Here is a 12,500-nt window from a genome sequence, read left to right on the forward strand (position 1 = left end):
TAGGCTATCTCGGTATTCTGAACGAATCGTCTTCTTCTTCTTCTTCTTCTTCTTCTTCTTCTTTTTAAAGCAACTTTATTCGAACGCGTAAGCACGAAAGAAACGAAAAATCGACACTCCTCGACCTTGTATAATATATACAATCTACTGATTATATTCTCTCTTAAAAAGATAAAGAGGAAGAGACTATAGTTTGTTTGTATGTGTATGTATATGTATCTCTGTGTGTATGTATCTGTGGTGTGCATGAGTCTATATATATATGTATGTGCGTGCGCGTTCGCGCGTATGCGTGCGTGTAAGAAAGTAAATATCGATCGATTCTGCAAACATTACCGATCTACGTATATACTTATCTATATACGTAACTATATATGTATGTACATATATAGAAGTTTAATTTCTTCCAATAATAGTAATAAATACGATAATGAGTTCATGATCTTTCCTTTTATATCTAAGAAATAAACGATAATGCTCTCACGTAGATAATATTTTTTATGACAAAAAGAATAAAAGAGAAAGAGATAGAGAGAAAGAGAGAGAAAGAGAAAGAGAGAGAGAGAGAGAGAGAGAGGGAGAGAGAGAGAGAGAGAGAGAGAAAGAGATAGAGAGAGAGAGAGAGAGAGAGAGAGAGAGAGAGAGAGAGAGAGAGAGGGATAGAAAGAGTGTGTGTGTATATATATGTGTGTATGTGTGTATGAAATTGTACTAAGAAATAATACTGACGCGTTATAAAGAAAGCCCATGGGTTTTGGCTTTTTGTTAACTTCTTTTTTTTCTCTTTCTTTCTTTCTTTTTTTTTGTCCTTTTTTTGTTTGTTTGTTCTCTTTTTTTTTGTTTTTCTTGCCGACACGACGACACGAGACACCATAATACGGTATCCATATTATTAATCCATGACTATCACACTATCGCAACGTGTGATAATGGTCCAACATAGATATAGATCGATTTAATTTCTTTGACTTTGAATTTGCTTATAGAAAATTGAAAGAAATTTCCATTGTGATTACTTCAAATTGATATTTTATATACTATTGAATAATTTCTTGATTGATTCTTCGATATATTTATAATATTCGGAACATCATTATTTAATGGTCTTATTGAATAGCCACACGAATTGAATTGAATATAATAAGAGCGAATTTGATAATAAACCAATAATAGGGAATAAATTATTTTCCATTGACGAATTGAATCGGAATCGAATCGAATCGAATGGAATCGAATTGAATTTTTTTTCTACGTTTCGGTAATGCCCGCAATTATATAAACAATCATTATATTTCTTTTTTTTTTTTCTTGTTTGATAACATTATATCGTTAGATAGAGGAAATAATGATTTTGTCCTATTCGTACGAATTCGTATACAAATTGCAATTTTTCTTATTGTTTTCTCTTTCATTTTCACTTTAATTCAATCCTAATTGATTTTTTTTTGTTATTATTTTGTTATGTTAGGCTAGAGATGTCCGATATTAATTTTGAATAGATCATTTAAACCTGATTTCTCCGAGCGGCGAAGATCGATGTTATCGACGTCGCCCGTGACTGCCACTATGACTTCCATACTCTTAATTTTCTCAATGAAACTTTTTTTAAATGAAGGGCAGCATTTAATAGATCAGATTCGCGGGTATCCTCACCGTCGGAATGGACTTCTCGTCTACGACCTGGCATTAATAAACGATGTCTTAAACCTCTTGATGTTGGATCGGATAATGCCTCGCTAACTGGAACCTTTTCCTTGCTAGATCCAGGAAGAGATACTGATCTACCAACGGAGAAACCCTTACTGAGCCTGTCTAATGTTGCCGGTAACAAATGTCGTCTCGGTATCGCTTGTTCTCTTTCCCTCAATATAAATCGACCAAGAGTCTTCCAAAACGCTTGCGTACTGTAAACATTTTCGTCATCTCTAAGGACTCTTAATTGACGATTACCACTACCAACGGCGCCAGCCCCGCCCCATTCCAATTCCTCTACCAAAACGAATTTCATTGGATCCTCCATTCTTCTTGCCTTAACAAGTGCTTGGGCTAATACGTCCTGTGCGGAACTACTAACCGGTACGCGTAAAATCGCGTATGGTATTTCGGGTGAAACGTTGTAAATGCAAACTAGAAAAGTGTCTGCTTCGTCCCATATATGAGTTGAATGATCCCGTGAATTTGTATCCAATTTTGAATGTCCAGCTGTACTTCGTATAGATGCAAGCCAAGCTCTGCTACTTGGATCATCGCCGACACGTTTTAATAAGAATCGACCCTGTCCTTTCCATAGGGCTTGCGCTTGAAGAGGATGTTCGGTTGGATCGAGAACCCTTTGAGTTGGTAATTCCTCTCGATCTCGTTTTTCCCATCCACGTGACACCTCCTCCACAAGAATATATTCGTCCACGTGTTCCGGCGATATTCCTGCCTTTTGTAACGCTTGCAACATTACCTCTTGAGTAGTACTTTCTTGGGTTACTTTTAAAATAGTATACGGTTCCTCCGGTATTACGTGATAAACCATAAGGAAAAACATTCTTCTCTTTAACGTGACACCACCGAGACCTGGATCTACGCTGGTCAATTTGTCCGGTTCCTTTCCCGACGATGGTCGTTTCGAAGACGTTTCCTTGTGATCACGACAGCAGGTATTGTAATCGAGACTTTCCTCTTCAAGTCGTGAATATATAAATAACGTGGATAATGCCAATGGTTTATTTTTGCACGAACGCAATCTAACGTGTCTGTAACCTGGTCTAAGACATTTCAAAGGCATAACGCGTTGTGCTATCAAATGATGCGAGCTTGCTTCAACTATACCAAATCTTAGAAAGGCTAGATCTTTGAACATTACTTGAAAACAGAATTTTTCGTTCCAAATTGGATTAAGGGCATTGCTTTGTATGACTTTTGTTTTGTGTTTTGCACAATCGATCGGTATGCCCACCAGCTCAATTTCGACGTACGTACTGGCAAAGAAATTTGTTGGTGAAACGTATTGTCCCGACACTACCGATAAAGTCAAATGAGCGGAGTGAAGACCATCGAATTCTTTGTCCCATGGATTGAAACGTCTGTAAATACGGAATAAATAAAAAAAAAAAAAAAAAAAAGAAAGAAAAAAAAAAGAAAGAAAGAAAAAAGAAAGAACATAAGATAAAAAAAAAGATTACACATTCTATCTGTCATTTTATTCATAATACACCTAATAAATAATTCAACATACCTATACATCATGTGACTCTTGTCCCACATTACCGAAGGTTTCCTCACGTATCCGCATTGTCCGTTCTGTTCGAACATGGCAGCATTCAAATTCAATCCTGCATCGTCGGTCTGATAATTCAACGCTACCATTTGTATACCAAATGCCCAGAAGATTACAGGATTGAAGTTGGTCGAATCGATACGCATTCCAGCTGGATATGTTCGAACCAATTGTGTTTCCGCGTGTGCTACGACACCCAATGGCTGCTTTCTACAAATTTTTTTGGCAGTGCTTTCGTTTAGAGACGAGCACTGGAAGCACGCTGGTACGCCGCGTGTCGACCTGATAGAAAACGATCGAAGATAATATTAATTTGTTTTTCTTTTCTTTTTTTTTTTTTTCTTTTTTTCTTTCAATGCACCATAGAAATAGAATAAAACCTGAAAAGATTATCGATATTACTGCCACCGCTAGCGATCGAAGCAGACGTTGAAAGTGATTGTGGCGATCCCGTAGAGGAAGCAACACCGCTGGTCCCGATTCCAGCGATACTGTGTCTTTGAACGGGTCCGGTATGAGAAGGATGACGAATTTTCCCAGAGGTACCTGTTCCCGGTGTTGTGTTTAGACCACGGAATTTAATAGCTTGTAAATAAACAACTAAATCCGAAAGTTCCTTAGCAATTTGACTGCTCTGCTTTGGTTGAATTTTATCGTCGACTCCCATATCCGATTTTAGACGGCTTTGTATTAATGGATTACCACCCAAATATCTCTCGTAGCTCGATATTGAATTGTCTGGAAACGAATCAAAGAAAAGAAAAAAAAAAAAAAGGAAAAAAAAGGTAGGGAAAAGAAAAGAAAAAAAGAATGAGAGATAGAAAAATAATACTTTTTTTTTTTCAATTATTATATTCAAGAGAATCTAATATAAATTATTACCATCGATATTATCGTCCTCATCGTCATCTTCCTCGTCGTCCTCGTCCTCACTGAAATACTCGGGTACAGACGTGCTACTTACGTCCGTTCGCATTTGTTTCATAGACGATGCACGATCTGTCATCAACATTTTACCACGATAGGATACCGGAGGATGAACTAACGGCCCAGTTGGATCCACTACTAATTTCTTATTTTTGATCAATATCCTATATCGCAATTGTGAAGGCGAGGGTAACTGAGGATCCTCACCGAAATCCGTTTCGAATAGAAACTTCGTTACGAGTTTTTCACCAAAGACCGACTGTAATCAATAGAAAATTTTATTTCGTACGTATATAATAGATGTGTATGTATGTATGTATGTATGTATATATGTATGTATGTATGTATGTTAGTATGTATAAAATGAGAATGAAATTAATAGCTTAGAGGATAATTGATATATCGCAATGAATTATACCTGAAAGATGTGTGCCATTCGTGCTTGTTGACTCTGGGAGCAATGATTTTCAATAGACAGTATGACTGGATACGGTGAACTGACGAATGCACTTCTGTCAATCGCTTCTACGACCAATCGAAAAGGTATCTTGGTGGTAAAGGTGTGACCGTGATAAATGAGAGGCGATCCATCGTCGCCATCCCAACAGTCTAGTTCTACGCATCGACATCCGGTCAAAAGGACCTAAAAGATCGATATCACGAATTTGAATTTGTATCGTTTGATTTCCTATATACGTTTCAATTTTTAAGATTAATTTAGTAAAATAAAAAGTTTCGAAAGGGGAAGTCGATATCGATCCTGTGGATGGAGTTACATTACAGACCTAACTAATTTCATAGGATAAGATCGATTACGATTTAATTAAAGTCGAAACGAAACTTCGACTGTATCAAACGTACTATTCGAATCTATTGGATATTTGATAAGATCGAACGAAGGACGGCGCCGATTTCGAGAGGTTAAAAATGGAAGGATCAGGCATAGAATCGATAGGAAATGGCTGATTCTTGTTAGTATTTGAAGGCTAATAGGTCAAACGACAGGTCAAATCGAAGAATCGAGAACGAACGAGTGGGTCATAAGTTTAATCGATTTTAAAGATATTAAGACATTTTCTATCTACTATATAATATATGATATTTCTTAAGAAATTGTGACCTGTGAATAAAGCTGGACGGATGATTCGCCCTTGAGCTGATGACCAGTCAGATAAGTGTTGTGCGAGCTTGCGATGTAATATTGAGACAAGGGTTGTTGCATTTCGCTTTCCGATGGCGTCGCGTATTCGTTTGGGAAAGCGTAATTGTCCTTGTCCATCATGTATCGTGCAAAACCCTCGAAAGATAAACACCACTGTGTGCGCAAAACTGGATCTGGTTCGTGCCTCTAAAATGAGAATGTACAAACAGATAAAATCCTGATTGCGATTTTCTTTCTTTCTTTTTTTTTCCAGTGCGTATCTTGTAATCGTTCTCGTCTAATTTCTTCTCTAACTTGTTCGTTTATTGAAAATAGGTAGATAAGTAGGTAGGTAGGTAGGTAGGTAGGTAGGTAGGTAGGTAGATAGGTAGGTAGGTAGGTAGTTGAGCAGGTAACTTAGTTGATTAGTAATTAGAGTAAGATGGAAAAGTTAAGAAATTTACCTTGACGAGGGCTTTGATCTCGTCGTCGGTAAGCTTTTCTTGTTGTCGAGATTCGAGGAACTTTGTAAACGTGGCTAGAGTGATTACTTGGGACTTGGACGTGTCGACGCCAGAACAATTGTTAACTATACTCGCTGCTGCAACTGCGTCAAAGATTTGCTTCTTGCGAAGGTTACTACTGCTCTTGTATTCGTGACAATCGATTGAATTGTTCCTCGTTAAAAGTCCTTCGTTAGAAATAGAAAATACATGTTAATGCGGATAAACGTTTCAAAATATTGATTCTCTTGTTGAAATAGCTATTATGTTCATTTCCTACCGATTCTTTGTGGAGTTGCATCGCTGGCCTGTCTCAATACGGCCGGACGCGTACTAAAGTCTCGAAGAGAACCATCGCTTTGACTTCGGCACGTGATCGCTAGCTGCCCGAAGAGATCACGTAGGTCCTTTCTAGCTCGAAGGCTGAACGATCGGAAAAGTGCCACGAACTCGACAAAGTTCAGCTGGGTCTCATATATAATGGAAGTGGTACGTGTTTTCACCTGCCAAGGAGCTTCCGATCCACCTGGCACTCCACCACCATTTCTGTCCTTGTCTCTAGGAACGCAAAGTAAGCTGTTTCCAAGTGATTGCGATAGAATGAAAAAGTGAAAAGTATAAGTATACATAGCTGAATATATATATACATACATATATACATACATATACATACACACACACACACACACACACACACATATATATATATATATGTATACGCATATATGTTTCTTCCTTTTTTTATTTTAAAATAGAAACAAAATAGATACCTTTGTAAACTCGAATAAGGCAAGTTGGAAGTGACTATTCTTTCGGCCGAACCGGGTGGACTGCGCGATGGAATTCGATCTCTGCTGGATCTCGGCGATGCTGGAATTATTTTCGTCAAGGATTCTCTGCTGCCAGTTATGTGACGAAGAGGAGCGGCAGATAAGCCGCCATCCGAGGACGAGGAATCGTACTGTTTAAAGCTGAGCTCCTGAAAGGTCCGAGACCGTATATCATTATTCTCATTAAATTGTTGCAGTTTCAAATCTATTTTATTTCTAATAAGCGTACTTTTGTTAGTGCATGAATATTGCTGATGGATTTGGTCTTTTTTCCTTTAACGTTTCGTCTACGTAGATTACCGCTGCTAGTTGGCGAAAGGTTTCCAACACTTTCGGTCATTGACCAATCGCGACCACCAAATACTCGTATCGCATCGGCGGTCATAGGCTCGAGGCAACCTTCTTTGAAATATAATTGTAGATATTTTTCTTTTAACCAACGCGATCTACGATCTGTTAACTGTCGCTGTCGTTTCAGGCCTCGTAATATCCAACAAAGTCCCATATACCATATTCTAAAATAAAGTGATAACGATCTTTCAATTTGTCCTTTATCCGATCAAATCTTTCTTATCAAAAATCATTACTCACTTGCCAAGGGCCGGAGGACAAAGTAAAAAGAGCAATCGATTGTCAGGTAGATTGGAACCATACATGAGGCCGATACAGGAATCTGAGCCAGGTAGGCCGTACCTATATGAACGATACGAGATAATGACGAGAATCCAAATGAACTTACGCGAGTTATACTTTGATTTTTTTTTCATAATAAGGATCGTTTTATGATACACATTAGTATAGTATGTAGATCTTTTGATCTTTTACCTCTTGCATATACTCCTAAGATCGGCCTCTCTGTCACGGTCGCAACAACCGATCATGATTTCTTTAACGGAGGCCAAATCGAGATATCCTTCCTCCAAAGTGACCGAAGCACAATCACTTTGTTGTACAGCGTATCTGGTAACCAAGCTATCTGGTACGATATCCTCAGGATTGGTCGTGATCGAGAACTCGGTATAACCGAGTTGGCCCGTTTTCAATGGACTCCACGGTGGTTTCTCCCAGACGAAGGTACCGCACGCTCGATCTACTCGTGCGAATACCAAGGCCGTTCTCGAAGTGCCACTTTCACAATCCCAATGTACCAAAGTTGTACCATGGTGTAGCACCTAATTGCATTATTTTCTCTTTATCATTAGAACGTTCAACGATCTAATATAAATTTCGTCTTATCCCAGTAAATAGATATTTCATTTAGATTTATTAGGATACCAATAACGCCGGGTCTTTTCTTTACGATATTTTACACCTTTTATGGCAAACAAGTAGTTAGAACGGAGAAGTAGTTAAGCACGAATATAGTAGAGTTCGAATCAACATAATTAAACGTCACGATCCCCTTTCGTTTAAAGTTCACAGTTTGCTCCTAGCAAGTAGTCTTTTTCTCTTTATTTCTCTTTTTCTTTTTTTTCTAATCCCCATCGCGGTCGACTTGGAACAATTCTCATAGCCACTTTTGAAAATGCTAAAGTAGAACGAGGTAAAGATAATGCAAGAAAAAAGAAAAAAGAAAAAAAACCATTAGCGCTCGAGATATATGTAGACAAAGATAAATTTCTTTCAATCATTTAACATTATATATCCCCTTAATGGTAATTACGTTAATTAATCTCTCGCAAATATACATACGTACTTACGTAAGGATAAATTAATTAAAATGACAACAATCTATTTGAAAAGTTTAAAATTATTTATTCCGTATGATTACCTGTAAGATGTGAAGATCCATTCCTGTGTGAGGTGCGGCTACCGGGAAAAGTGCAACCCCATGATCGATCAGGATCGGTTGGACCGGTTTATATGAATCGAGATCGAGATGATAATCGTTCTCATCGCATTCCTCGGCCATGTAGGTCTGTTCGATCGCCGTTGTGTGTAAACTAAGGGTGCGGTGAAGGGAACCAGTTGTTGCATCCCTTCCACGAGCGTGTCGATGCTTGTGAAAGAGGGCAACTTTTTCCAGGATGGCGTTCGCATCGTAGGACTCGTTTATCTTTTTCAAAGAGCCACTCCTAGTCGAGCTCCATCCTGAAGGAGCTTCGGTATTACTCTCGACGTCTATACGCGGACCGACCGATGTATCAGAGGATGCTACATTTTCAATTGGCCCAACCTCTTTCGCGTTCTCTTTCGTGCTCTCGCGGTTGTTCTTTCGCTCGGTATCGCTCTGACAACAAAGAAGAAGAAAAATTTTCTTTTTTTAATATTTTCCTTTATTATTATTATTATTATTATTATTATTATTATTATTATCTAAACATTGTAAATATAAAAAATATAAACGTTATGCGAATAAATTTGATAAAATATATATATATAAAAGATATAGAATGTTCTCTATTATTTTTTCATTTCTTTTTTATTTATTTATTTATTTGTTTGTTTGTTTGTTTGTTAGTTTGTTAGTTTGTTTGTTCGTTTTTTCTTTTTTAATTTTGTTAACCACAGTAAAACATTGACTTAAATCTTAACGTGTTATTTTTAACAACGATATTTGCGTTGTATAAAATTATATAACTACGGATAAATCCATCGTTAGATTCTTTTTTTTCTTTTTTTTTGTTTTGTTTCATTATCATTATTAATGGCTTATCGTAAACATTATAAATATAAAGAATATAAATTATGCAAGTAAATTTTATAAAAATAATGTATACAAAATATGATATTTTCTGTTTCAATTTATTTTCACTTATTTTTCCTTTTTTTTTTTTTCTTCTTTTTCTTTTTTTTAAGCCACGATAAAACGTCGACGATTATTTTAACGAGTTATTTTCAATATCTGCGTTAAATAAAATTATATAATTATGGATAAAACCACGTTTAGATTTTTTCACTCTTTTCCTTATCACATATTAATTTCTTTATTTTCTAAGGTAATAGATATGTCATATTCCGTTATTGTAAATATAAATTAAAAATGCATCAAACATTTCAACCTTTAAACGCATTTCCATTTCTTTATTTCTTTTCGAATGATCTAAACGAGCACTCGTCTCTCTCTCTCTCTCTCTCTCTCTCTCTCTCTCTCTCTCTCTTTCCCTCTCTACCAACACTTTCGGATAACGAGTTTTGGAGCAAGTTGAGAAAAGATGGAGATGAGAAGAGAGAAAGGGAATCAGTCGCTTCATTCGTTTGCCGTCACGTACGCGTTTAGAATGATGTGCTCGTCGTTTCGAAGATAGCACGGCCCCTCGAAAGCTCGTCGATATCCGCTTGTGTAAAATGAGTTGGGACTCGACATTGTCTCGCGGCGATATCACGAAAAAGGAGATAAATTGAAAGGAGGACCCCGTGTAAAACCAAACCGATGAATAAAAAAAAAAAGAAAAAGAAAAAAAAGAAAAAAGAGAAAAAAAGAGAAAAAGAAAAAAGAAAGGAAAAGAACAAAAAAAAAAGGAGAGAAAAACGAATCCAAATCTCTCCGTGCCACTCTTCTCCCGATTTTCCCGATTTTCCCGATTTTCCCGATGTTGTCGATTACGATTGATTCAATTTCTTTTTTCTCTTTCCTTTTTTCTTTCTTTCTTTCTTTCTTTCTTTCTTTCTTTTTTTTTTTTTTTTTTTATGGAAATCGAATTTGTATAAGAGAGAAGCGCCGAAAAACTTTTTAGCTTTTTTTTTAGCGAACTTAACGTTTCTTTTTCTTTATCTCTTTCTTTTATTATTATTATTATTATTTTTTTTTTTTTCTTTTTCTCCCTTTTGTCATTCATTCCCTTTCGTGATAATCAATCCATCGTTCGTATTACAACGCCAATGATAAATGTAATCGAGCTCGAGTTTAACGGGCTTGAAGATTTATAAGCAATTACAACAAGAATTACTTACCAAAAGCGTTTTAACCTACCATAATCGATTCTAAAATAACGCTTTGATGGTATTAATCGTATTACCGAACTAGAGCTAATGGAATACTTTATATAGTTTATATACTCCCATTGAATCTACTCGAGTTAATAAATAATTAATCGATAATTAAATTACTTCAAGCGGTCGATTAGAGTTACATTGCTGGACGTGATTATATGTTGTATGAAATTGAGAGAAAAAGAAAGAGAGAGAGAGAGAAAGAGAGACAAAAACAGAGAGAGAGAGAGAGAGAGAGAGAGAGAGAGACAAAAACAGAGAGAGAGAGAGAGAGAGAGAGAGAGAGAGAGAAAGGAAGAACGTAACTTTTTTTCGTAAATCTCATAAATGCGTTCTTCGATGCATTCATAATCTCTCGCAAAAAGAATTCATTAAAAATATGTCGGAGTAATAGCGTTGCGATATGATATAACAAGTGTATACATGTGTACATTAACGTACGTGCGTGCACGTATACATACACGTATATATTTATATATATATATAATATATAAATATAAATATATATATATATATATATATATATATATATATATCATTGCCATATTCCATCGTGTATTTATTTGCCAACATATCATTTTGTCCCTCATAGAGTTCTATGAATCGTAGCGCGGGATAACGTCGAAAAGATTTATTTTGTGACTTCAAACTTTATTTCCACTTTTTCGACCAACCAACCAACCGACCAACCTATCCACCTATCCATCTACCCACCTATTCACTCCTCATCTCCACCCACCCACCCATCCACCCCCGACTTTTCCAGGATCTATCGAGCTTTACACGATACTAATACGCAGAGAGCCACGAAATGCGAGTTTCCTATATATAACTTTGCTCTGGAAAATTCCTACGCGAAAATAGAACGATCGACATTTTCAGAGAGCTTTTCTCTCTCTCTCTCTCTCTCTTTCTTTACCTATTTCTCTCTTTCTCTTCTTCACCCTTTTTCATTTCCTTCCTAATAAAACTCGAAAATTTATTGAACTAATCTCTGATCAAACTTTACCGGTCTCATTAAGAGGATTCCTAAACTAATCGGTCTAAGGGTCGGGAAATACTTTTTCTATTCGATCTCGAAGAATGATTATTATAATTGCATAAATTTTTAATGATAATTCATTAAGGACGTTCCATATTTTTTTTTATTTTTGTTTCACTTTTCTTCTTTTTTTTCGTCGTCAATGATACAATATCAGCATAATTGAGAATAATCATACATTATCGTAATATATTCATCAGTCTCGTCTTTTATTGTAAAACAGAGATCAATACGATCGTAACGAAGATTTCTTTTATGTATATTGTACGAGTGTAGAGGGAAAATGGTTCTTAAGCAATTTTAAAAAATTGATCAGTTTTTTTCGAGACTTTTTACATTAATCTCTTTTTTGTTTCCTTTTTTTTCCCCTTTTTTCTTTTTTTTTTTTTTTAGTTTGCAAAACCACTCGAGCGGTTAACAAGCGTAGAAACTTTTAATCCATTCAAAGTACATTACATATATATATATATATATATATGTATATATATATATATACATATATATCCATAGAATCAAAGTAAAACTTTTAACAACTCGACGTAACAATTTTTGATAAACAAACAATTTTACAAATCTAAATCGGATATTATCGAAATAGATTTCAACGATTAACGTAAATTATTTATTTCATTCTTAAAATCTAATCTTGTTCGAACTTTTTAGATTTTATAGATTCGATTACAAGTAGATAATGGTTCATGCTGAATACCTTGTTCGATAATAAGAATGGGAGCACGTACGAGTGATGAGAAATATCAGCGAGAGAGAGAGAGAGAGAAGAAAACTAAAAACGAGAAAGAGAAATAGGCAACCAACCAGTAAAGTCAGCCAAGCAATCAACTAAGCAACCAACCAA

General features: G+C 35.9%; 1 protein-coding gene across 3 annotated transcripts in view; it reads right to left on the reverse strand.

The window, feature by feature from the left end:
• LOC118441606 (1-phosphatidylinositol 4,5-bisphosphate phosphodiesterase epsilon-1) overlaps nt 1-12,500 on the reverse strand; it is an 84,197-nt gene that overhangs the window by 2,535 nt on the left and 69,162 nt on the right. For 2 of the 3 annotated variants that reach the window (XM_035866242.2, XM_085657084.1), the window contains 13 exons: nt 8,441-8,899; nt 7,495-7,841; nt 7,261-7,362; nt 6,899-7,184; nt 6,610-6,818; nt 6,120-6,415; nt 5,801-6,027; nt 5,316-5,543; nt 4,614-4,838; nt 4,151-4,454; nt 3,649-4,006; nt 3,227-3,550; nt 1-3,074 (listed from right to left, as the gene is read on the reverse strand). The exon at nt 1-3,074 is cut by the window's left edge and continues 2,535 nt beyond it. In XM_035866242.2, coding sequence (XP_035722135.1) covers nt 1,565-3,074; nt 3,227-3,550; nt 3,649-4,006; nt 4,151-4,454; nt 4,614-4,838; nt 5,316-5,543; nt 5,801-6,027; nt 6,120-6,415; nt 6,610-6,818; nt 6,899-7,184; nt 7,261-7,362; nt 7,495-7,841; nt 8,441-8,899 — 4,875 coding nt within the window. In that variant the 3' untranslated portion in view covers nt 1-1,564. The remainder of the gene's footprint in view (nt 3,075-3,226; nt 3,551-3,648; nt 4,007-4,150; nt 4,455-4,613; nt 4,839-5,315; nt 5,544-5,800; nt 6,028-6,119; nt 6,416-6,609; nt 6,819-6,898; nt 7,185-7,260; nt 7,363-7,494; nt 7,842-8,440; nt 8,900-12,500) is intronic. The other variant, XM_035866243.2, reaches the window with a different exon arrangement.

This window comes from Vespa mandarinia, chromosome 5 (assembly GCF_050613455.1).
Source record: "Vespa mandarinia isolate Hongniang chromosome 5, ASM5061345v1, whole genome shotgun sequence".
NCBI classification, from domain to species: domain Eukaryota; kingdom Metazoa; phylum Arthropoda; class Insecta; order Hymenoptera; family Vespidae; genus Vespa; species Vespa mandarinia.